The 26194-nt window shown below is 42.1% G+C and overlaps 1 protein-coding gene across 6 annotated transcripts; it reads left to right on the top strand.

Annotated features, from left to right (window-relative positions):
* Window positions 1–8262: 8262 nt before the first annotated feature.
* Window positions 8263–25636, top strand: CHRNA6 (cholinergic receptor nicotinic alpha 6 subunit). Of its 6 annotated transcripts, none has more exons than XM_047717227.1 (7): window positions 8263–8453; window positions 8682–8786; window positions 10472–10611; window positions 19761–19805; window positions 20936–21045; window positions 21137–22115; window positions 24502–25636. In XM_047717227.1, the coding sequence occupies exons 4-7, from the start codon at window positions 19779–19781 to the stop codon at window positions 24631–24633; spliced, it is 1248 nt and encodes a 415-aa protein (XP_047573183.1). In that variant the 5' UTR covers window positions 8263–8453; window positions 8682–8786; window positions 10472–10611; window positions 19761–19778; the 3' UTR covers window positions 24634–25636. The 6 variants fall into 6 exon arrangements, with proteins under 6 accessions (XP_047573183.1, XP_047573182.1, XP_047573178.1 ...); XM_047717224.1 differs by lacking the exons at window positions 8263–8453; window positions 8682–8786 and adding exons at window positions 8484–8614; window positions 9466–9575; XM_047717225.1 differs by lacking the exon at window positions 8263–8453 and adding an exon at window positions 9466–9575 and having other exon boundaries at window positions 8622–8786.
* Window positions 25637–26194: the final 558 nt, after the last annotated feature.

Genomic DNA, 26194 nt, shown 5'->3' with positions numbered 1-26194 from the left:
CTCCTGTGACCAGAGCATAGAAGGACTTAGTAAGTGCCTATGTCAAAGGAGCTATTTCACACAAAACACAGCGCCTGTACAGCAACTTTGGAAGAGCTCTAACGTTTTTGTTTCGTGACCTACCCATTTGTGGGGGCACGTATGTCCTAGAAACGTCTAACTCTATCAGATCACAGAGGCGCACTGTAGATGCACCGTGTGGAAATCCTTCCTCGGCTTGCTGGAGGAGCTCAGAGGTGTGCCACTGCCCACTGCATCGGGGTCAACTCAGGAGCTTTATAAAAATGCAATTTCCAGGTCCTGCCACAGACCCAGCGAATGAGAATTTCTGAGGACAGGACCTGGAATCTAAGCTTTTAAAGAGTGTCCCCTACCGTTGGTTCTGATGCACATGAACAGTTGGACTACCAAACAGGAACCACAATATATAGGTGATTTTTTGGATTTTCTTTTTTGAAAGAATGAGACATCTGGCATTTTATACCAAAACAGTCATCCTTTCTGGCCCACCCCACCAGTCCTTGAAGTCCGCTGTACGCATCAGAGTACTGTTCTCTGGGAAAAGAAAATGCACGTGCATTGCCCCTACATTGTGTCTTAACCCCCGGTACTGGTGAATGTTATGGTCTTTGAAAAAGGATCTTTGCAGGTGTAATTTAGTTAAAGATCTTGAGACGAGTTCATCCCGGATTACCCAGCAGGACCTAAATTGAAGGACCAGCTTCCTTGTAAGACACAAAAGAGGCAAAGCCATAGGCATTGAGCAGAAGGCTGTAATGACACAGGCAGAGATGAGAGTGGTATGGCCACAAGCCAAGGGACACCCGGAGCTACTGGAAGCTGAAGAGGCAAGGCGGCGTTCTCTCTTACAAGCTTGGGATGGAGCATGGTCCTGCTGACACCTTGATTTTGACTTCTAGCCTCTAGAACAGTGAAGGAATAACTTTCTGTTGCATGCAGCCAGCAAGTTTGTGGTAATTTGGTATAGCAGCCCCAGGGAACGAAAACAAACTGGCAGTTACTCGCATTTACAATCACAGAGCCGGGAGACACATGGCATACAATTTTATTTCTGCTGGGTTGTGGGACAGTGGTAACCTTGAATCAGTTCTTCCTTTTAGGGGATTTGTGATTTTTTTTTAAGATTTTTTTTTTTTTTTTTTAGATTTACTCGACAGAGAGGGAGATCACAAGTAGGCAGAGAGGCAGGCAGAGAGAGGGGAAGGGAAGCAGGCTCCCCACTGAGCAGAGAACGCCATGTGGGGCTCGATCCCAAGACCCTGAGATCATGACCTGAGCTTAAGGCAGAGGCTTAACCCACTGAGTCACCCAGGTGCCTCAGTGGGTTAAGCACATTCTCTTCTACCTTGAAAGACCCAGAGATAATTGCTGCCCATTTAGTGATGGGGAGAGGCTGGAGGGAAGTTACCGAATTCCCAAAGGTCTGTGTAGGAATCATTCTGGCTGGAAGAGCGTGGCCTTCCGTACCTGTCACCGGTAAGTGCTCAGTCTAGCGACCTTCACAGCACAGCCAGCAACAGCCGCCCCGAAGCTGGGGTAGCGGCTGCCATTGCCCACGTGTCCCAAGTTGGGAACGTGCCCGATGTCAGCTTAGGCCTTAAGTGGGGCAATCTCCGGGCTTTCACTTCTGTGTGGTATTACGTGCTCCGTTCCAACTCCTTTTATGTATTCGCTTCGGCTTCCTCGACTCATGTGAAGGATCCACAGCCAATGAAAATGAAGTTAGTGCTAACCATGACCCATTTCAATAACAACCCTCTTAGAATATATTGAATTTATAAAGTATTCATGGATCTAAAAGGACTTGAGGATAGCTTTACAGTTAAAGCGTCAGCTGTCAATTCAGACAGACCGAGATGGGAATCTTAACTCAGCCACTGATCAGCAATGATGCAGCTTTTTTTAAATTTTATTTTTAAGATTTTATTTATTTATTTGACAGACAGAAATCACAAGTAGGCAGAGAGGCTGGCAGAGAGAGAGGAGGAAGCAGGCTCCCCACCGAGCAGAGATCCCAATGTGGGGCTTGATCCCAGGACCCTGGGATCATGACCTGAGCTGAAGGCAAAGGCTTTGACCCACTGAGCCACCCAGGTGCCCCAGCAATGATGCAGCTTTAAGCAAGTTACTTCACCTGTTTGAGTGTCTGTGTCTTCACCGGCAGCACCGAAGCTCACTTCTCGAGTCACTGTGGGGATTCAAGAGAGAATGGAAAGGGCTTCGTCTGCTGATTGGCAACAGGCTGCTGGGAGGGGAGCTCTCATTACAACACATGGTCTTAGCCTTTCAACACAGTTTCGACTTTCTCTCACTGCTTTACCTCACCCCAGCTTCAGAGGCTTTCCCTTTTTCTTAAAATGTAGGTGGACCCGAGGTGGGCATTGTAGGATTAATTCGAGCATCTCTTATGAGCTATTTATGAAATATTTCTTCCTGGTCTAAAATTAGCATTTAATTTGAGTACTTCCCCTACTGCTGTTTTCTTTTTCCTGCGTGCAAAATGTCAAGTGGGGTGACTGTGAAATATTACTGACTGGGGATATTGAACATGTGACAGTTTTAATGACAGTAGTTAAAAAAAAAAACAACCAGGCATATGGGATTGTTGAATTATTGATGATGTTTTGCTGCAGTGGGTTTATAAATAATACATGTTTAAAGGGTTATTTCCTTTACATTTCTTTAGGGACAACTAGAGAGTCCTCTCGTTTTGAGTTTAAAGAGAACTGACAGTTGGAGAAAGATCAACAAAATGTTCATTCGTGCAGTTTCTATGCCAAAGAGTGCTCAGACTTCAACTATGCACTTTGCCAGTTTTACAAAACTGTATCAAACACTCACCCTAATTCTTAGAGCCAATGAGGCAATAGCTTTAATATAGCAATTGGGGGGGGTGCTTAAAGCAATATTAATAACTAAAAGTTTCATATTAAGCAGTATCACTTTTTTTTTCTTTAGAAAACCTCTATATTGAAGTTAGTGTCTACGAATAAAAACCCAGAAGGAATCCAACAATGAGTCTCTGAAGCTTATGGGCTTCCTGACACATTAGCTCTCTAGAATGTTATTTTAAAAAGGGATGATGTGGGGACGCCTGGGTGGCTCAGATGGTTAAATGCCTGTCTTTGGCTCAGGTCATGATCCCAGGTCCTGGGACTGAGTCTCACATTGCACTCCTAGCTCAATGATGGATCTGCCTCTCCTTTTCCCTTTCCCTCTTCCCCTGCTTGTGCTTTCCCTGTCTTTCTCTCTCTTCCAAATGAATAAATAAAATCTTAAAAAAAGAAAAAGGATGATGTGGGGCGACTGGGAGCAGAAAGTGAGAAAACAATGGGTTAAAGAAAAAGGATGATGTGGGGCGACTGGGAGCAGAAAGTGAGAAAACAATGGGTTACCTTCCCCTGAGGTTGGAAATCCCCAGGAACTAGATGTCAAATTTTATTTGGAAGACATGAGGGCATGGAGACGTGTTTTCATTATGGACCCAGTTTTCATCAGATGTGTGGCCTTGGAAAAGTTAAGATGCATTTCTTCTTCATTATTCCTTTTGGAACAGGCTAAGAGGAATGAGGGGGTACAGGGGTGGAGGGGTGTTTGTATGGTAGGGGTGAGGGTGGGGAGGGCAAGACAGCACTTTTCCCAGGGTAATGAACCTCTCCCTCCCTTCAGCCTTTCCATCTCCATCAACCATGAGCGGCACTAAAACTTCTGGCTGGTTTGAGAGCACAGCTAAATGAATTACTGGAATATGAACATGCAATGGTAACCAGCAACATCAGAAAAAGACAAAATGTCTTTAATTCTTTTGTTTCTTGAATTAAATTTTTAGAAAAAAATTTTGAAAGTATGCTTCTTTTCTTCTGCATATTTGGTTTTAACTTCTATCCCTGCAATTTTCAGAAAGGGATTGAAGCAGTAGGTAAAGCCATAATTAAGTTACAAAACTCAAGCATTTTTCTGATGATGAGTGGTTAGTATAAATGTTTTCTTTGAATGGGAGAGTGTATATTCTATATAAGCATTTAAAATACAGCACATTTTTCCTACAAATTCAGACCCGAGAGCTACTCAGTTGTGTTGTCTGTTTGCAGTGGTAAGAGAGTGAGAGGGGCACCTGGCTAGCATATTGGAAGATGGTGTGGCTCTTGATTTTGGAGTCATGGACTCAAGTCCCATGTTGGGGGAAGAGATTACTAAATAAAGAAATAAACAACAACAACAACAACAACAACAACAAAGAGAGTAAAAATGACAAATTAGGTAGGGAAAAAATTAGGTAGGGAAAGGTGAAATGATTTATACTACTGAATTTAATCACATTTCTTCTGGTGACAGAGCTGAGGGAGTTTAAGTAACTTGCCCAACGTTCCCCACGTATCAGCACCAGAATCCAAATCCATGTCCGTTTGACTCCAAAGTCCATACTCTTCCCTCTGCATTCTTTGCCTCCAGTAAGGCTCTCCTGTGATCTCCTCTCATAAACTCTCCCATTCTCCCATTCTGCATGGTGACTCCTGGGAGCCAGACCTCGTGCTCCTGGAAGGAAGCAGGGCTAATTTGGGACACATTCCAGAGAATCGCTGCTCTAGAGTGGTTCTTTAAGGCCTCAGGTGATGGCTATAGAGGCTTTTTGGATAAAACAAAAATGTGAAACAACAGTTTTCTTTTCTTTTTTTTTAAAATGTTTTATTTATTTATTTGACACAGAGATAGAGATTACAAGTAAGCAGACGGAGAGGGAGGGAGAGGGAGAAGCAGGCTCCCTGCTGAGCAAGGAGCCCGATGTAGGGCTTGATCCCAGGACCCTGAGACCATGACCTGAGGTGAAGGCAGAGGCTTAAACTACTGAACTACCCAGGCGCCCCATCTTTTCTTTTTTTAAAGACTTTATTTATTTGGGAGAGGGAGAGAGAGTAAGAGTAGGGGGCAGGAGGGTCAAAGGGAGAAGGAGAAGCCAACTCCCTGCTGAGCAGGGACCTGGGACTTGGGATCATGACTTGAGCCCAAGGCAGACGCTTAACCAGCTAAGCCACCTAGGTGGCCCAAAACAGCAGTTTTCTTGACAAACTGCAATTTGCATTTGTTAGAAAGTGTGAACAAATCAGTTAAAGGCTGAGAAATAGAAAGATTTGAGGATATTGTTGGTTCTTTGGAAAACAGCCAACTTGATTTGTGTTTTGCTCTAAAGACGACTGAGGCATTGCCCCATTTTGGGGTGTGGCTTGGCATTTCATCCATCAAGGTAAAGGATTGTCCGGTCTTTTTCTTTTTACCACCTTCGATTCTCTCCAAACTCCACAGGACACTTCAGCAAAGGACAAGAGCCCATCTGCTAAGGGGAGTGCTTGAGTTACATTGCAAGATGACATATTTGAAGCAGGCAGTCAGCCAGCACTGGCCGGGTCTAAGTTTGGTTCTAAATGTTGGTTCCTCTTTTGTTTTCTCAAGAGTGAGAAAATTCTCAATATGAATTTAATAGAATTTTGAGGAACATCATTGGTCTGAATTTGGCACAACTGCCAAGTGTACTACCTTTGTGATGCTGTCATAGAATGTTTGGATGGGAAGGCCCTGAGGGGCTATCTAACTCTTCTTTTCCCCCAGCTTTATTGAGGCCTAATTGACAAATAAAAATTGTATATATTTAAGGCATATGATGTGATGATTTGATATGCATATGTGTTGTGAAATGATATCGCAGTCAAGCTAATCAATATATCCATCGCCTCACTTGGTAACCATTTGTATATGTGTCTTGGTAAGAGCACTTAAGATCTATTCTCCTAGAAAAATAAAAAAAAAACTTTTTAAAATTAGTTTGGTTTTTTTTGTTGTTTGTTTGTTTTTTAAGTAGACTCAATGCCTCCTGTGGGGCTAGAACTCATGGCCCTGAGATCAAGAGTCACACATCCTACCGATGGAGCCAGCCAGGTGCCCCTCTCTTAGCGCATTTAAAGTATATATTAACTCTAGTCACCATGCTGCACAGAAGATCACCAGAACTGATGAATTTTTATAACCGGAAGTTTGTATCCTTTTATGAGTTAGACTTTTTTTAGATTCCACACATACATGAAATCATACAGTGTTGCCTTTCTCTGTCTGACTTATTTCACTCAGCACACTCTCCTTCAGGGCCATCCATATTGTCTCAGGTGGCAGGATTTCTCATGGCTGAATAATATTCCACACGTGTGTGTACATATATATACCACATCTTCCTTGTCCTTTCATCCACATTTCTTCTGGTGACAGAGCTGAGGGAGTTTAAGTAACTTGTCCAACACTCTCCACGTATCAGCACCAGAATCCAAATCCATGACACTTAGGTTGTTTCCGTACTGTGGTAGTTGAGAAGAATGCTGCCATAACATAGAAATGCAGAAATCTCTTTGATTTCATTTGCTTTGGATATATTTCTAGAAGTAGAATTGCTGGATCCTATGGTAGTTCTTTATTTTTTTAAAGAAAACAAACCAAAAGCCATCACCGTATTTATTGAGTTGACTCTAATCTAGAGAGAAAGATGTCAAAAGAAAATCTAGGATGTGTACATAAGCATACACCTCCCTGAACCCAGAAAACCTAAAAGAAAAAATAACACAAAGTCCTGTTGAACAATAATTTTACGTTCTCTTCTGGAAGATGTTTCCATGCCTCAGTCTTTGTCCTTTTTTTTTTTTTTTTAAGATTTTATTTATTTGAGAGAGAGAGAGAGCACACGAGTAGGGGGAGGGGGAGGGGAAGAGGGAGAAGGAAGCAGGTTCCCTGCTCAGCAGGGTAGCCTGATGCGGGACTCGATCCTAGGACCCTGGATGAAGACCTGAGCCCAAGGCAGACATGTAACCCACTGAGCCACTCAGATGCCCCTACTCGGGCTTTCAGAATAGGAGCTTTTTCCTGGTCAGCCCCTGAGCCTTAGTTTTATTTTTTATGCTCTTTAAAATGGAAACGTTTTTCAGCATGTCAGGCAAAATGAAAGAGCAGATCTTGCTGCCACGGGTGTACACGCACCCCAGCTGTGTGACTCGGCCTTCTCTGTATGTGAATGTGATGTTGGACACCTGGCAGCTCATGCTGTCCTCTGCCTCAAAGAGCTTCCCATAATGCACCTCGCTGGGTTGGTCTCACACGTCACCGTGTGACCCTCAGCCGCCCACGGGACTCTAATCAGCATACTGATAGACATCCCAGCAGGAAGAGAGCTCTCGCCAGCTCTGGCCTACTCTTCCTTTTGAGTGTGGAGGTAAGTTTGGTGGCCGCGAAGGTGTGAGCCAAGTGAATGGTGGTTCCACAGTCCTGGTAGTTTCTTTTTCAAAATTTTTAAGGGACCCCATACTGTTTTCCACACCAGCTGCACCGATTTCCTTTTCTCCACACCTCACTTTTTATCTCTGGTCTTTTTGGCAGTAACCATCCTAATAGGTGGGAGGTAAGATCTTACGGTGGTTGATTTGCATTCCCTGCTGATCGGGGACTTTGAGATCCTTTTCCTATACCTGTTGGACATTTGTATGTTTTCTTTGGAAAAATGTCTATTTAGGTTGTTTCCCACTTTTTAATTGGGTTTGATACTGAGTTTTCTGAGTTCCTTATGTATTTTGGATATTCACTCCTTCTCAGACATGGGGTCGCAAATATTTTCTCCCGTTCTGCAGGTTGCTTTTCCATTTTGTTGTGGGTCTGCCTCCTCTTTAACCAACACCAAAATCTGACCAGAAGGCCCAGTTCATCAGAAGCCCTATCGACACTACTAGAGGCAAGAAGAAACTTGTGACAAAGCCAGTGGATGGCAAGGATGTTTCAATAAGCGTAGGGCTGTCCAGGTGGCATCCCATGTTCAGTACTCATCCCTCTGGTTCTCAGACACCTAATCTCTGGTACTGGATGGTGATTGCTGAGCACAGAAAGACAAGACACCAGAAGCCCTGGAATGAGATGAAACCAGGTGAGCGCTGCTCGAAGCCGCACGTATTAAGAGAGGAAAGGAAACTTCTATTTTAGAAAGTTTTCTAATAACAAGGCTAAGCCTTGATTAACCAGAGAACTCAGTGAATCAGAACACACTGTCTGGGACCCAGAGCCTGCTTTTTCCTGGACTTGGGGCTCAGTCAAAGGGTGTTTCTTCCCCTCATCCCCAAGGATGACTGCCCAGACTGTGCTACGAAAAGCTCTAAGCCTGACAGTGTTTTCCGTCCTGCCTCGGTCCTGCCTGCCCGGTGTTCCCTCACTGCTTCTCTTCACTATTCTTGCACGAAAAGAGATCTAGGGTGACAGGGAAGTGATGACTCATCTGACATCTGGTTGAATCCTTTTATTTGCCCTTTTGGTGGCCTTAGGCTCTGATCCTGGGAAATCCGGGTTGCCTTTGGGAATGTTTTTATTTCACAGAAGACACACGTGGATTGCAGTGGGACTCTGATGATTTAAAGGTCTGATGCGTGTGACTGTCTGATAGCTCTCTGTTTTCCACAATCCTTTGACTAGAAAAAGAAATCAAAGTGTGTTTTAATCATGCTGACCAGCAAGGGACAAGCACCTCTTCCCTTTGGTTTGTGTCTCTGGTTCTGTGTATTCATGCCTTGCTTGAAAGGTAGGTTTTATTTCTGCTTTATCTCATATCCTCTTTTCAGCTACATGCGTTTGCTCTTCTTTTCTAGTTGTGCTTGACGGAGCAGAGAAGAGATATTTTATGAGCGAACATGTACAGGGGCTGCAGAGGAAGGACTACAGTTACAACTGCTAATTAATCTATTTCTTACTGGGTAGGTTTAACATGTAACGTGAGGTTTAGGGGCTGGGGTGGGGAGGACAATGAAACATTGTAAACCATACCTTATTTATTGTCCCACTAAAAATATGGTGATAATAATGATGCAGTTTTCTATCCATCTCTGCTATAGGTATATTCAACTAATCTATTTGTATTTGTATTTAATATATATTCTTTAAACTGTGATTTGTTAGCTGATACTATGACTTAGTCCACGAACCCTTCCATTTCGAAGGTAATTGTCATTTTTTGGGGAAGGATGTCATAGTACTATGCTGGAATGAGTCCTAAGAGTAAGATTATTCATTTTAAAAGTTAAGCCTTGGAAATAACTGCTATTCTGCTAAAGAAAACCACATTTCCACGTGCTAGTGGCTTTGTTGGAGCTTGCTTGCTCTTCAAGACTCATGGAGGCTTCTCTACAGGGTCTCGGGGGGAAATGGAGTGAATTGTTTCTTATCTGTTTCATGCAGGAAATTTCTACCATTATTGATTATGGTAGCAAGAGTGCTATTTTACATTTAAATTTGTTCTTTCTTGCTGAAAGCCCAGAGTTTCAGCATTTCCCACTGCATTTGTCAAACGACTCTCTTTATTAGTGATACAACAGCTATCCTTTTGTTCATTTTTGCGGAATAAATTTTCAGTCCCTTTAATTTTCTTTCTTTCAGGGTGTAAATCCCTCTGGGAAATTTGTAGAACAGTATTTCAGATGTCAAACTTGGCTTCTATAAGGGAAAATATAGAGGGGTATTAATGAAATGGATTATTTCAAATGAAGGCAAGTAACCCAGTTTTAATGCATTCTTGGAAAAATACATACACATTAGACTAGTTAAAATTTAGTGACTAAAATCCTATTATTTAAGAACTAATTTTGAATTCTTTTTTTTTAAAGGTTTTATTTATTTATTTGACAGAGAGAAAACAAGCAGGGGGAATGGGAGAGAGAGAAGCAGGCTCCCCACTGAGTAGGGAGCCCAATGCGGGGCTCGATCCCAGCACTCTGGGATCATGACCTGAGCTGAAGGCAGACACTTAATGACTGAGCCACCCAGGCACTCCTAATTTTGAATTCTTTAAAAACTATTTAGATAAGTTTGCCTCAGAGACCTTGCACTTACACAAATCTCCGAAATAATTGAATTCAACGCTGATTTTAAAAAGGAGTATGGCTTGTTAAGATCTTAAGAAAATCGCTAGTTATTTCAGTTTGCTTGGTGGTTTCCCCAGCGAAGCACCTCACTGACTGTAGAAACAGGTAGTTGGATCAGCATTTTGACAGGAAAGGGCAGGACTGCTCCTTAATCACCAAATTAGAGAGGTCATGAGCTATCCTGTGACTTAAGCAAAAACCGGAGTTCATGCTATCCCTTTACACGTGTGCATTAGACTTTTAAAGTGCTCTTGCCAATATTATTTTATTTGATATCACACCAGTTCTGGGCATTACTCTTTTTGTCTTCAGGGCCGAGGAGATCAACTGAGGCTCGGAGAGGCAGGGTACAATGGGCACCAGGGTCCGTCTGTGTGGGTGGACGGAACGCAGGGACAGGAGGGCTCCGTCGGCTTAGACATCCCACTGCCTGTGTCACCTGATGATGGAAGCTGCCAGCATCCCCCATCTGTGAGCACCCTCTCTGCTCCTCTAACCCGTCTGTCTGCTTGGCCACGCAGGTTCTGCTGCCTGTGCATCTGAAGAGAGACTCTTCCACAAACTGTTTTCTCATTATAACCAGTTCATCAGACCTGTAGAAAACGTTTCTGATCCCGTCACAGTGCATTTTGAAGTGGCCATCACACAGCTGGCCAACGTGGTAAGTGCCGCCAATTCACCACTGGTTCCCAGAGGAGCCCTGACTCTGCCAGGGGTGGGGGTGGGGCAGCCGAGCAATTCTCGACGTTGTCCCAGTTATTGCATGTGGTAAATATAGAAAAATTAAAAATACGAACAAACACACATCTGCATGAATGTTGGGTCTTCAAAGCCCTCTGGTTGGGAAGAAGACCCTTTCCCATTGAAGCCGTAATTACTCACATCAAGGCAGTGTTTTTCCGGAAGTGCTTTTAGAGGGAGTTGATGAAACAAAGAGGGGAAGGGGAGGTTGAAGGGAGAATACAGAGGGAGCTAACTTCACTGTGCATCTATTAGGCACCAGTCACTGTGTCTACACTTAGTTGCTTTCAGCTGCATTTTATAGATGGAGGGAAGCTCAGGTAAGCAAACTTCTTAAGGTCATATGACTATTACATGGTGGAACTGGGGTCTTAATCAAGCCCATCCTGACTCCAAAGCTCATGTTCTTTTCACGCTATAGAAAAAGAATGGCTCTAAGTCTTCTACATTATGCAAGAAAGGAAAGAATAAATCACCTTCTTTCATATAGAGTTCCATCCAGCCCTGAAAAAAAAAAAAAAAAACGGATGGGAATTTGGAATTCTTACTTTAATTTATGGCTCCTGAGTTCAAGGGCAAGTTAGGACTGCAGTTCTTTTTGAATAATCTTCATGCCCTAGTTGGCAGGAGAGGAGGTAGCTTGCCCTGATATTACAACATAGAGGAGGGTTCTAGCCCCAAGTCATGGGACGGGGCTGAGCTGGCTTGGACCAAATTCCAGGAATAGGCAGGCTCAGGACGTAGGGGGTGAGGATAAAGCATCTCCAGAGAGACAGCAGTGCACAGCAAAGGGAGACCCTTTCATCGGTCCCAGCCTATGGATAAGGACTTCGCCCCTTGGGAAACAATGGTGGCTCTCAAGGTTCACTGGGGAAAGACCTTAAATACAGATGTGAGGTCAGGGCCCATGATATTTCTCCTGTCCATGCTTCCCGGTGGACGAGGCTGACCCTGGCCTGGTCCTCTGGCTTCTGGCCCAAGTTGGAAGTATGTATATACTGGTACGTATTGGTTTAAAAAAGAGTCACATGTTTTGTTTTGCTTAGATGGACCCACTCATGCCTTTAAAAAATATTTATTTGGTACCTATCCTGGTCCTCTCTACCCCCAAATAGTGTTGTACTGGTTACTGGCCCCCTACAGGGCTGGGAGCCATAATTTACTGTGGAGGGATTGTTGTAAAGTAAGTTTCATGTAAAGTTAGTCTATTTCACTGCACAGCATCACTTCAAATTCCTGGTTGATATACTCTTTCAGAACATTGCTCTGAGGATGGTGGGTGGGGACAGAAGAATACAGATTTGACATTTGCATTTGGCTGCTATCAGAGATTTTAAAAAATAACACAGCCTTAATAAAACAAGTTTAGAAGGTTAACACCAGGTGGCTTCATGGTGTTAGTGACTGTACCACTGTGTTCGGTTGCTCAGGTTAGGCACTGCACAACATCCAGGGGATGCCAGTCACACAGACCATGATAATAGACATCTGTGACTTCCTTGAGGAGTTTTGTTAGAAGTCCTACTAACATCCTTGGCTTCCTATCTCATGGGCAACCTCTAGCTGTGAGGGAGACTTGGGAAATTTATTTTTTTGAGTTGAATTTTATTTACTGAAATAATTATTGTGGATTCATATGCAGTTGTAAGAAATAATAGAAAGATCCCTTGTACACTTCACCCAGTTTTCCCAGGGGCAACCACTAATATGTCTTCCATTTCTAGAATTTTGTCATTTTGAGAAAGTTATATAAAATGGAATAATATAGTATGTAATCTTGGGGGTTTGGCTTTTGCACTCAGTATAATTTTCTGGACACTCATCCCAGTTGTTAATTATATCAATAGTTCATTTCTTCTTGGTACAGAGTAGTATTTCATGGTATATTTGCACTGCAGTTCATTTTACTTTTCGCTGGTTGAAGAACATTTGGGTTGGTTCCAGTTTCATTCTATTACGCACAAAAGTGCTATAAACTTTCGGGTCTAGGTTTTTGTGTGAATGTAAATCTTTATTTCTCTGGGATAAACCCCCAGGTGTGCAATTACTGGGCCATATGGTAGTTGCATGTTTAGTTTTTTAAGAAACTGCCAAAATGCTTTCCAGAGTGGCTCTATCCTTTTACATTCTTACCAGCAATAAAAAATGATCCAGTTTATCCACATCTTCACCAGTATTTGGTGTTATCACTTTTTTTTATTTTAGCCATTCTAATAGGTATATAATAATATCTCATTGTAGTTTTTTTTTCATTGTAGTTTTAATATGCATTTTCCTAATGACTAATGATATAGAACAGTTTTTCATGTGCTTATTTGCCATCTGTATATCCTCTTTGGTGAAATGTTTGTTTATGGTTTTTGCCCATTTTCTAATAGGCTTGTTTGATTTTTTTTTTTTTTAACTGTTCAGTGTTGAGAGTTCTTGCTATATTCTAGGTACTAATGCTTTGCCAGATAAATGCTTTGCAAATACAGTTGACCTTTGAGTAATGCAGGGGGTAGGGACACCTGCCCCTACCATAGTCAAAATTCTTCAAATAATTTTTGACTTCTCCAGAACCTAACTACTAATAGTCTAGTGTTGATCTAAAGCCTTACTGATTACATAAACACTTGTTTAACACATATTTTATATGTTACATGTGTTACAGTCTGTATTCTTACAATAAAGGAAGAAAAAATAAATGTTATTAAATCATAAGAAAGAGAAAATACATTTATAGCACTGTGTCCTAAGAATTCTACATATAAATGGACCTGCACAGTTCAAACCTGTGTATTCAAGAGTCAGCTATATTTTACCCTAGTTTGTAGCTTCTCTTTTCATCTTTTTCATGTGGGCTTTCACTCAAACTTTTCCATTTTGATGAGGTCCAATTTATCAATTTTTCCTTTTATGTTTTTTTGCTTTTGGTGTTAAGCCTAAGTCTTTGCCTTATTGCAGGTCCTGGAGATTTTCTTTTTTTTTTTCTTAAAGTTTTATTTATGTTTCTCATTCAAGACTGTGATCCTTGAGGTTTTTTTTAATTTTTTGTATAAAATGTGAGGCTTGGTCTTTTTGGTGGGGTGGGGTAGATGCTCCAGTATCATCTGTTGAAAAGTCTATCCCTTTCCCCATTGAGTTGACTGTGCACCTTTGTGAAAAATCAGTTGAGTGTATTTGTGTGGGTCTATTGCAGGGTCCTCTGTTCCATCCCATTGATCTATGTGACTAACCTTCCACGACTACCACCCAATCTTGATTACTGTAGCTGTATTGTCTTTTTTTTTTTATTTTAAAAGATTTTATTTATTTATTAGAGAGAGGGCAGAAGCAGGGAGAGGGGCAGAGGAAGAGGGGGAGTTAGACTCCCCACTGAGCAGGGAGGCTGATGGAGGGCTTGATCGCAGGACCATGAGATCATGACCTGAGCCGATGGTGGACATTAACCAGATAAGCCGCCCAGGCGCTCAGCGAGTCTTAATATTGGCCAGAGTGATTCCTGCCACCTTATTCTCCTTTGTCACAATCATATTAGTTATTCTGGGGTCTAAGTCTTAGAATAAGCTGCCTATATATATAAAAAAACCCTGCTGGGATTTTGAAAGGAATCGCATTATATCTATAGATTAATTTGGGGAGAAGTGACATTTTTACTGTTGTTGAGTCTTCCAACCCATGAATGCAAGATAGTTCTCCATTCATTTGGCTCTTTTTTCATAGCATTTTGTAATTTTCAGCATACAGATCCCATTCATGCAGTATTATGTGTAGATGTAGGTATTTTGTATTATTTGAAGCAATTGAAAATAATGTGCTTTTAATTTTGGTTTCTTCATGTTCATTGTTAGTATATGGAAATTGAATTGATTTTTGTATGTTGATCTTGTTATCCTGAGATCTTGCTGAACTCACGTCTTAGTTTCAGTATTTTTATAGATTCCGTGGATTTTCCTATGTAGGCAACCATGTCGTATGCAAATAGAGATAATTTTATTTCTTTCTTTTCAATCTGTCCTTCCCTCCCCCTCACCCCTTTTTCTTGCTGTATTGCTTTGACTAGAATTCCCAGTACTGTGTTGAATAAGAGTGGTGAGAGTGGACATCTTTGCCTTGTTCTCAATCTTAAGGAAAAGGTATTCAGTCCTTCACCATTTAGTATAATGATAGCTGTAAGCATTTTATAGAGCTTTTCATCAAGTTGAAGAAGTTATCCTTTATTCCCAGTTTTCAGAGAGTTTTTATCCTGAGTTGATGTTGAGCTTTTGTTAAATGCTTTTGTTTGCATCAATTGATATGGTCACATATCAATTTTCTTCTTTACCTTGTTGATATGGTAAATTATATTGATTGTTTTTTGAATCTTGAATCATTCTTACATCTCATTAGTCATGATGTATAACTTTTTATATATTGTTGGGTTCAGTTTTCTACTACTTTATTGATGGGTTCACAACAGATATTGATCTATAATTTTCTTTTTTTGTACTGTCTTTGGGTTTTGTGTCAGGATAATACTAAATAAAAAATATTTGGAATTGATCCATCTTCTTCTATGTTCTGGAAGAGATCATATAGAATTGATAATACTTCTTCTTTACATAGTTGGTAGAATTCTTAAGGGGAACTTACTACATCTAGAGACTTCTTTTCCAGGAGTTTTTAACTATAAATCCAATTTTTTAAAATGGCTATAGGTTATTCAGACTGTCAACTTCATCTTCTTTGAATTCAGGTAATTTGTGACTCTTGAGGTTTTAATCCACTTCTTTTAAATTTTTGAATGTAAGATAAAGTTGTTTATAATATTGTCTATTCTTTTTAATAGTGTTCCTATTTCATTTCTGATGTTGGTGAGTTGTGTCCTTGTTTTTATTTATGCCAATCATGTTACAGGGTCATCAATTTTGTTGTTTATTTTCCCAATAGAATCAGCTTTTATTTCACTGATTTTTCTTTATTGTTTTCCTTTTCAATTTTATTGATTTCTACTCTGTTTAAAAAATTTATTGTTTTTTATTTAAGTAATCTCTACATCCAATGTGGGGCTCAAACTCACAACTTCCAAGATCTCAAGAGTTGCATGCTCCAATGACTGAGCCAGTCAGGTGCCCCATAATTTCTATCCTTATCTTTATTTTTCCTTCCTTAAGCTTGCTTTGGGTTCATTTTGTGCTTTCCCCCGCTAATTTCTTGAAGTACAAACTTGGATTATTCATTTGAGGGCTTTCTTTCTTTATAATATAAGTATATAATGTTATAATTTTATTTTCAGCACTGTTTTTAAGCTATGTCCTTCATGTTCTGATATGTTGTGTTTTCATTTTCATTCGGTTCTATGCATTTTTTAAAATCTTCGTTGAAGGACACCTGGATGGCTCAGTCAGTTAAGCATCTGACTCTTGATTTTGGTTCAAGTCATGATTTCAGGGTTGTAAGATCAAATGCTGCATGGGGCTCTGTGCTCAGTGCAGAGTCAGCTTGGGATTCTCTTTCTTCCTCTCCCTCTGCCCCTCCCCCTGCTCGTGTGCATGTATGTGTTCTCTCTCTCTCTTAAACAAGCAAATAAAATATCTAAAAAAATCTCCTTTGAGACATCCTCTTTGACACATGGATTATTTAGAGGAGTATTGTTTAGTTCCTGTGGGTTTAGAGATTTTCTTGTTGTCTTTTGTTATTATTTCTAGTTTGATTCCATTATGGTCAAAAACACACTGTACATTTTCAATTCTTTTAAATTGTATGAGGTTTATTTTATGGCTCATGATAAAAATATGGTTTATTATCTTGGTTAAAAGTCCATGCATACTTGAAAAATACGGGTATTCTGCTGTTTTGAGTAAGTGTTCTATATATGTCAGTCAGAGGCTGTTGATTGATTATATTCTTTAGATCTCTGTTTTTGCTGATTTTCTGTCTAGTGGTTCTTTGGTTGCTGAGGGAGGTGGTATTGAAGTCTCCAACTATAATGGGGGCTTGTTCCTTCTTTCAGCTTTATCAATTTTTGTTTCATGTAATTGAAGACTATTGTTTTGGTGTGTATACAGTTAGGATCATTATGTCTTCCTGGTGAATTGACCCTTCTAGCATTATATAACGCCCCTCTTTGTCTATAGTAATTGTTTTTTTCTGAAGTCTACTTTGTTGGATATTAATGTAGGCATTCCTATAGAAGCCACCTGTTCTCAGGTGGGGTACCAGAAGTCCCTGTGGACCATACATTGTTGTCCTTGAGCGATGGTGAGCCCTGGGGGTGGCTTTGTGATGCGGTACAGCCAGGCTGCACCAATTCCCTTCTCAGACTCTCTAAGTCTTTTGCTGCTCTGCCCAGAAGTGTTTTTGCTGCCCTACAGAATGACTCTGGCCACAAAGTTTTCTGGGTGGATGATCTTCCAGTGTAAGAGCATATCTGCTGTCCCCCAAATAGCAATTCAAGACAAAGCCCCTGTCTAGTGTTTTGATGGCTTCCCATATCTGAAATGACTAACTTAAAGGCCTTCAAAGTGTAGTCCACCTGGCCTTTCTCATCTCATTCTCTGGTACTCCAAAAGCAACTCAATTTGAAATTGTAACTCTAATCCTTTGAGGCAGGCTGGGTGTCAACTAATTTATTTTCCCAAGAAGGAGATACAGGGCAATGGTCCCAGGAATGTGGACTGGTACTATGGGTCTCTGGCCTCCTCCAGCTGGGCTGACTGATGGCAGTGCCCATGACCATTGGTGTGGTTTAGAGTTGGGTGGAAAACAAGACTTGTCAGAACAAGTTCTGATTCATAAAGTTGGCTGACACCCCTGACGATGTCCATACCACATGGAGCCTCACCAGCTTGTGGACGTGTTGGGGGGAGAAGGGGATATTGTCAGGATGATATTGCCAACAGATGTGAATTATCTGAATACAGTGTACTAGTTCACAGTGTACACTAGTTCTATCAACACAGTATACTAGTGTACAGTGAAGACGCAGTCCTTGGAAGATGCTTATGACATGTACCACTGAGACTTTTCTAGACTTCATAGTTAGTCCATTCCTGATTGGAAGCCAGCGGATTTATTGTCATGGCTCTGCTGGAATCTATAGGGCACAACATGACCTTTTCTTAAACAGAAGGCACCAGCCTTAGGCTTGGGTAATTATAAAGTCATGGACTGCTTGGCCAATGGATAAGTATAGCCTTTTTTTGGTTTGTTTGTTTGTTTGTTTGGTTTGGTTTTTTGTTTTTTGTTTTTGCTTTTCCTGGCTAGTAGGAAACCATAAATGTAACTCTTCTGTTGACCTTTTAAAACCCTGGAGCCTACCATGACTTGATACAAACCCATTTGAAGAAGGAAGCTTGGCAGGGGCGGTAGTGAACTAGAGAGCCGCTCAGTGAAAAAGAGCAGATTGGGGCCTGAGTCCTGGCCACAGCTCTGTCAAACACAGTTGAATTCATTTACTCTGAGGGTGTCCATGTATCTTGTAAAGCAAGGTTTATAAGTTGTTTGTTTTTATTTTTTTTAAAGATTTTATTTATTTATTTGAGAAAGAGCTCAAACGATGTTGACTTTGAGAGAAAATGTGGCTTAAAACTGTCTTTCAAATCTGATTTAAGTCTCACCTCTTTTGTGAAAACTTTCTTTTTCTTTTCTTTTTTTAAAAGATTTTATTTATTTATTTAAGAGAAAGCAGGAGCAGGGGGAGAAGCAGAAGGAGAGGGAGAAGCAGACTCCCTTCTGAGCAGGCAGCTGGACATGGGGCTCGATCCCAATCCCAGGACTCCAGGATCATGACCTGAGCTAAGGCAGCTGCTTAACTGACTGAGCCACCCAAGTGCCCCTTGTGAAGCCTTTCTGATCTCTGCAGCTTGTAAAGATTTATGATTCCATGAAAGGAGGAAGAGAAAGTCAGTGGGAGGGGAGTGGAATTATTGCAGATGGTGATAAGTATCAGAACCTGGTTCATTGTTTTTACCATCTTCATCCCCAGTCCTTGAAAACCTCCCAACCTCAACTATGCTCGGCACTCTCTAGGCTCTGAGTCCTGAGCCCAATTGCCCCTTGAAATGTCAGCCTTAGCTCACCATGGAGTTTTCCAGCTGGGACTACCCCTCTGCTGCAACACATCCCAATTCTTTTCCAAGCCATGCTGATTGCTTCAATCATTCATTGTTTGAATATTTATTGAGTACCTACTATATGCTCTATAAATGCTAGGACTGCAGCAGTAAACAGGATGGAAAAATTCCCTACCTTCATGTGTCTAAGCAATTAATTGGGGAGACAAAAACATCAATAACAGTTATAAATCCCATGAAGAAAAATAGAGAGGGATGGACATGTACTTACACACATGTGCACACACATCTGTTTTAGACAGCATGGTCAAAGAAGGCTTCTTTGAGGAGATAGTTTAAGCTGGTAACTAAATGGTCTGAAGAGAGTTATGGAGCTATCTGAAAGAAAACAGTTCAGGTCAATATCCCAAATATAATGTGTTCATAAGCAGCTAACAGCCTTCAGTGGGAAAACTACAGAAAACATATCCAGAACTTTCATCAACCTTACAACACAACAGCTTGGAAGCTATTGGGTGTTCCCAGTGGCCCACAGTGCGTTCCCCAAACTTACCAACTGGGGCACTTGGGTGGCTCAGTTGGTTAAGCTTCTGCTTTTAGCTCAAGTCATGATCTCGGGTTCCTGGGATTAGGATAGAACCTGGAGTCAGCCTCCTTGCTCAGCAGGGGGTCTCCTTCTCCCTCTCTCTCTGCCCCTTTCCCCTGTTCATGCTCTCTCTCACACTCTTTCAAATAAATAAATAAAATCTTAAAAAAAAAAAAAGAAAAAGTTTTCATGGAAGAGGTGAGACTTAGATCAGATTTGAAGGACAGTTTTAAGCCACCTTTTTCTCTCAAAGTCAACAGGGTTGGAACCAGATGTGAAAATATATTTCTCGTTGTATTTTATAAGTTGTTTTTTTAGTCCTTTTTGTTTTCCTCCATTAGTATGAATAACTCAGATTTGGCTCTCCTTTGTTGTAATTCTTGTTCTAAGATCCACCTGTATTAGCAAGTACATTTAAGGCTAAAAAATACTGTTTCTTTTTCCCAGGATGAAGTCAACCAGATCATGGAAACCAATCTGTGGCTACGTCATGTATGTGTCCTTCCCTTAGACGTGTCTTACTTATGCACCAACCTAACAATGTCTAATGAATAAACTTTGCTAGCATTCCCTCTTTCCATCTCCAACGTCTAACAGAGCATAAAATATTATCTGTCATCAAAGCCTAAAGTTCAGCTCTGGTCACAGCTGCTTGATGTAAACGTCACAGGTGCAGAAACATAGTGATAAAATTCTCCGGGTCATAGAGACCTCTCACTTCTGGTTTCTGCCCTCAGGTATCCTATTTCTATCTGTAACTTGAGCCCCACAGTCAGTTGCTTGCCCACTCTTTGGTCCTGCTGTGCCAGGTCTAGGGAAGTCAGGAACTGAGTATGAGAGCACGTGGGTTAGATTCCCACCAGCTGGTTTTATCAGTTACACCATCTTATGCTTCCCTCTTGTCTTAATCTTCTACACAGATTTTGTAACAAGTTCATCATTATACACTTGAACTATCTTTTTAATATTAGAAATGAGTTGCTACTCCAGTGTGAATATAGTCTATGGAACATACAAGTTGAGTTTTTAAACTTGGCCAGCTAATTAATAATCAATAGTTAATTATCTAAGTTATATTTGCCAAAATCAGCTCAGCTACGTAGCCCTCTATTCCACATGGATTTACCCTCTCAACTTTTGATAGAAACCAAAGTGTTCTTGGGCGCCTGGATGGCTCAGTTGGTTAAATGTCTGCCTTTGGCTCAGGTCATAATCCCAGGGTCCTGGGATGGAGTTCGCATGGCTCCGTGCTCAGTGGCGTCTGCTTCTTTCTCTGCCCCTCCTCCCGCTTGTTCTCTTCCTCTCAATCTCTCTCTCACAAAAAAAAAAAAAAAAAAAGAAAGAAAGAAAGAAAGAAAGAAAGAAAGAAAAAGAAAAGAAGAAAAACCAATGTACTCTTTATTTATTTTTTTAAATAGGCTCCATGCTCTGTGTGGGGTTTGACCTCATGACCTTGAGATCAAGAGTTGCATGCTTTACTGACTAAGCCAGCCAAGTGCCCTCCAATGTACTCTTTAAATTAGAACATACTTTTCCCAAAACCCCTGCTAAACCAATATAGAATTAACATTGGAAGAAAGTTACTAAGAATTTTTTATTCAATTGATTTCTATTGCCTTTAGATCTGGAATGATTATAAATTGCGCTGGAACCCAATGGAATATGATGGCATTGAGACTCTACGTGTTCCTGCGGATAAGATCTGGAAGCCAGACATTGTTCTCTACAACAAGTATGGGCTTCTGACAGAAGTAGTCTCTTTCCAAAGTTGCCTTTGGTACAGCAAAGGGAGTGTTACTAATGGTGTCTGGTTTACTTTGCAGTGCTGTTGGCGATTTTCAAGTTGAAGGCAAGACAAAAGCTCTCCTTAAATATGATGGCATGATAACCTGGACCCCACCAGCTATTTTCAAGAGTTCCTGTCCTATGGATATCACTTTTTTCCCTTTTGATCATCAAAATTGTTCCCTGAAATTTGGTTCCTGGACATATGACAAAGCGGAAATTGATCTCCTAATCATTGGATCTAAAGTGGATATGAATGATTTTTGGGAAAACAGTGAATGGGAAATTGTTGATGCTTCTGGTTATAAGCATGACATAAAATACAATTGCTGTGAGGAGATATACACAGATATAACCTATTCTTTTTACATTAGAAGATTGCCAATGTTTTATACCATTAATTTGATCATCCCTTGTCTCTTTATTTCATTTCTAACTGTGCTGGTCTTTTACCTTCCTTCTGATTGTGGTGAAAAGGTGACACTTTGTATTTCAGTTCTGCTTTCTCTGACTGTGTTCTTGCTCGTAATCACGGAAACCATCCCGTCCACGTCTCTCGTGATCCCACTGGTGGGTGAGTACCTGCTGTTCACGATGATCTTTGTCACCTTGTCCATTGCGGTGACCGTGTTCGTGTTGAACATACATTTTCGCACCCCAACAACACACACCATGCCCAAGTGGGTGAAGACGGTTTTCCTCCGGCTGTTACCCCAGATCCTGATGATGAGGAGACCTCTGGACAAGAAGAGGGAGACAAGTTCTGATAAAAACTCCAAAGGCATTTCCAGTAGGTCCACCAAAGTCAACTTTGACCATCGCAGAGAGACCAAACTTCCTACGGCATGTTGCCACTGTCCGAAGTCAAGTGAGCTTGCCACCGGCAAGAGAAGATTAAGCCATCAACCTTTACAATGGATGGCTGAGAGTTCAGAGCCCTCACCTGATGTCGAAGATGTAATTAATAGTGTTCAGTTCATAGCAGAAAACATGAAGAACCAAAATGAAACAAAGGAGGTAGGTACATAGCCCCTCTAGTCTGTCCACCTGCAGCAGGCTTAGAGGCATTTTATAGATCAGCAATGTGTGAGTTCTCTTTCCAAGAGGGTCAGGAGCATTACTCTAAGACCAAGTGGTTATTATGCAGTTATGGGTGAAGTAAACCACAGCCTCATTGCAAACCTCCACCTCCAGAAATGGTAACTCCAGCGAAATCTGGTTAAAGTAAACATTCAGGACAAACTTGGTTAATGAAAGTTTTTCTTTTTCTGTTTTTTTTTTTTTTTTTAAAGATTTTATTTATATATTTGAGAGAGAGCATGAGAGCACGGAGGGTCAGAGGGAGAAGCAGGCTCCCCACCAAGCAGGGAGCCTGAAGTGGGTCTCGATCCCAGGACTCCAGGATCATGACCTGAGCTGAAGGCAGTTGCTAAAACCACCTCCAGGTGCCCAATGAAAGTGCTTCTTAAAAACAGTGGCAGTGGGGCGCCTGGGTGGCTCAGTGGGTTAAGCCGCTGCCTTCGGCTCAGGTCATGATCTCAGGGTCCTGGGATCGAGTCCCACATCGGGCTCTCTGCTCGGCAAGAAGCCTGCTTCCCTCTCTCTCTCTCTCTCTGCCTGCCTCTCCGTCTACTTGTGATCTCTCTCTGTCAAATAAATAAATAAAATCTTAAAAAAAAAAAAAAAAACCAGTGGCAGAGGGCACCTGGGTGGCTCATTTAGTTAAGCGACTGCCTTCGGCTCAGGTCATGATCCCGGAATGCCGGGATCGAGTCCCACATCGGGCTCCCAGTTCCACTAGGAGTCTGCTTCTCCCTCTGACCTTCTCCCCTGTCATTCTCTCTCTCACTCTCTCTCAAATAAATAAATAAAATCTTTAAAAAACAACAACAATAACAACAGTGGTGGCGGAGGGAAGGGTGAATGGGGAGACCTGCTCGCAAATCAGCCTGCAGTTTGAGAGTGCTGGAAGAGGGGAGTGAGTCCTCTGCAATTCCAGCCCCACTGATTTCTACTGTAGAGTGATTTAGGTGCAGACTGAATGAGTTTCAGGGTTATTTTTAGCAGCAACATATTCTGCTTTTGTTGCCCAGAACCTAACTATAGCAGCAAGGACCTCCCCCATCCTCCAAAGAGAGAGCTCAAGAAAATCATGCCAGTTTCCCACACCATCAGGATGACCAGCTGAGGGCATCTGAAGACCTGTGCCAGGTGTCTGGGTTTGACCTCATACTGTAGCCGCCCGCATCTGTATCTCCTAGTTAAAGGACAGCCGGAGACCTGAAGTCTGTCCATCCTGTTGGTGCAGAGGAGGGTACTGTGACTGCGGGTCACAAAGCAGGGGGTGGGGGATGCATCCTGGGACAGGTGAGCCCAGAACTGTGCTCTCATGGTGACACCTTCATAACATGGAGGGAAGAGTTGTTGATTTAAACACCACCAGGTGGGGCTGTCAAGACACAACCTGAGACCTAGGTCTCAAGCATAAGCTGGAGGCGTAATACATTGAGGTCAGAAACTGGAATGTTACAGGATTTTTTCCCTCTGTCGGTGCCCGCAGTTCTTGGTCATGCCGCTTCGAAGAAGGAAGAGGTAGACCAGACAGAGTGATGGGCAGCAAAGCAAGGTTTATTGAGGGATAGAAAAGTGATAGCACAAAAGCTCCCATGGAGTGAGGGACGCCAGAGGGTTGCCGCGGGAGTTTCTAATCTAGGGTTTGTATGGGCTTGTTGGCGGGCTGTTTTATCTGATGAGCCCTCCCTGCACCTGTCACCCAATCAGGCTTCTGTCATAGGGGAAAGGATGGAGGGCTCCTTCCAGGGTGATGTAAAATCCTTTTAATAGTGGTTTCCTCTTAGGGCGGTGGGGGGTTGGGGAGAGGCTCGGGCCGGGGCTGTTCCCTGCCTGCCTTCAACTACCCTTCACCAGAAAGACATGAGAAATGCAATAAACTCTCCACAGCAGCATGACTTGCGGGCTGGAGGGCTGCCTATGCCTGAGAAGGGGGCCCTCCATCCTTCCTCATGTCCTGCACTCCCTGCCTCCAACCCATTTCCCAGACTTGCCAACAACTCAGAATATTCAGTGCCAATGGCAAAGGTTGAGCTATCACGGGGAGCTATCACTTTTTGCAGGAAAAGTCTTCTGTGCCCCGTGCAGTCCTGCTCACTCTGTTACCATCCACATGAGGCATGGAAGGGTTTGCATACTCACGCTCTTTGGACAAAAGTTCTGTGAACTCTATAGGCAACATGGCTTAACCAGGATAAAACTAATATTTGCTTTAAAAATTGCCAGGGAAGTTTTCTTTGAAAAAGAAGCAGTTTATTTATGAGGCAAAGTGCATTTCCTAAGGTTTCCATATATAGTTTTTAATTGTTTCAACTTTTTGTTTGCCTTTCAGGTAGAAGACGACTGGAAATATGTAGCCATGGTGGTGGACAGGGTCTTTCTTTGGGTATTTATAATTGTCTGTGTGTTTGGAACCGCGGGGCTCTTTCTACAGCCGCTGCTGGGGAACACGGGAAAGTCTTAAGGATGTGTTTTCCTTTTAGATTTTGAAACTTACAGATGCTGTATTTGTTTCATGCTCCCGACCATCAGGAAAGGGACGTAAAGGTTTCCGTCCAAGTCCCCCATTTACTGAAGCTGATGGCTAGATGGAGAAAGAGGACTTTATTGCAAATCTGGAGGCTGAATGCCCTCCTTTGTAGCACAGGGGAGTGCCTAAAGATGTTTTATAATCCTGGAGCCCAGAGTTGGCAGCATCCACAGGCTTCTCTTTTCTGGATACGTCTGACTTCCAGGAGCATGAATGACCATGAAATCAACCATGTAATCAACATCAAACCACACTAGAACGGAGTACTCTTGTACCTCCAGTTTCCGCTGCTTATCATCCAGACAGGGAGCTCCAGCTTGTGCCTTGTGGGCTCCTGTAGCGCTGGGGAACTATTACATGCTTGCTTCCTTAGGCATGCCTCTGGGATGTACTCAGACATGTCAACACTATTTGATATATTAATAGGCAAAAAGTAATAGGTCATCAGGGTCTAACCCAGCAGGCTGCATTAATTAGCCTTCATCTGTCAAGAAACTTGAGTGGTAACCCAACACTGTGCTAGGCATGGTGAGGGCCACCATTCCCAAGTGCTTGCAGCTTTTTCAGAAAAGTCATAAACACAGAGATCTCTAGGACCAGGCAATGCATGGGGAATGTGCCTAGAGCAGCCAGACTGGGAGAGCATGACGTGTTGTGGCCGCACAAACGTGAAGGACCTTCCGCTGGGGGTTAAAGTTGTGGCTGTTCTTGTCCGCTGTTTCCATTTGTTAGTTGTAGATAAGGCTCCAAATAAGGTTATTTCTTCTGTAAGAAATTGTGTTCTGGTACCTTTTGGAGCAATACCGTCTCTGAGAGGGACACTTTGGGATTTCTGTTTCATTCCACTCTAATTTATCTTCACGTTTGTTGTATAAATATTATTGTAATAAAAAATGTATTTCAAGTCAGAAAAAAATAAATCTACCTAACAAAGGAACTCATTTTGTTCTTGCCTTTCCCCATCTCGTCCTTGTCTGTGCACACACACAATTTTACACTTCACTTTTACCTTTCAATTTTGTATTTTGCTGTTTTCTCAAAACATGTCCGCAGTATTTCTCCGTGATGTTACAGAGGCTTGAATGGGGGGTGTCCCTACCGGTTGGGGACGGTGGTGCGGGTGGTGAGAGAATTCACGGGAGGCAGAACAAAGGAGATTGAAGTTTATTGACTACGCTGCAAGGGAGCAGCGGGCAGGATAGCGAGGGACAGATGGTCTGCCATGAGGTGGTGGTGAGGGGCTATAGGTACAGGGCGGAATGAGGGAGGTATGGGAACGAATGGAATTTTCCCTTTTTCGGTAACCGTGCCTGGATCTAAGTAGCCCATTGGTCAACTACGGCCTATGGCTGTTTCGGGGCAGGCTGCTTCCAGAGCCTGCTTATGCTGAGTCCCAAGACTGTGGGCCCTTGTTCCTTGCTCAAGTTTCCATTGCTCAAGCCCGCTGCCTTTCAGCAGCCTCTACACTGATGTGTACTTTTTATGATTGCATATT

The sequence above is a fragment of the Lutra lutra genome, chromosome 2 (assembly GCF_902655055.1).
Source record: "Lutra lutra chromosome 2, mLutLut1.2, whole genome shotgun sequence".
In the NCBI taxonomy this organism is placed as follows: Eukaryota; Metazoa; Chordata; class Mammalia; order Carnivora; family Mustelidae; genus Lutra; species Lutra lutra.
This window is presented reverse-complemented; position numbering and strand designations above follow the sequence as displayed.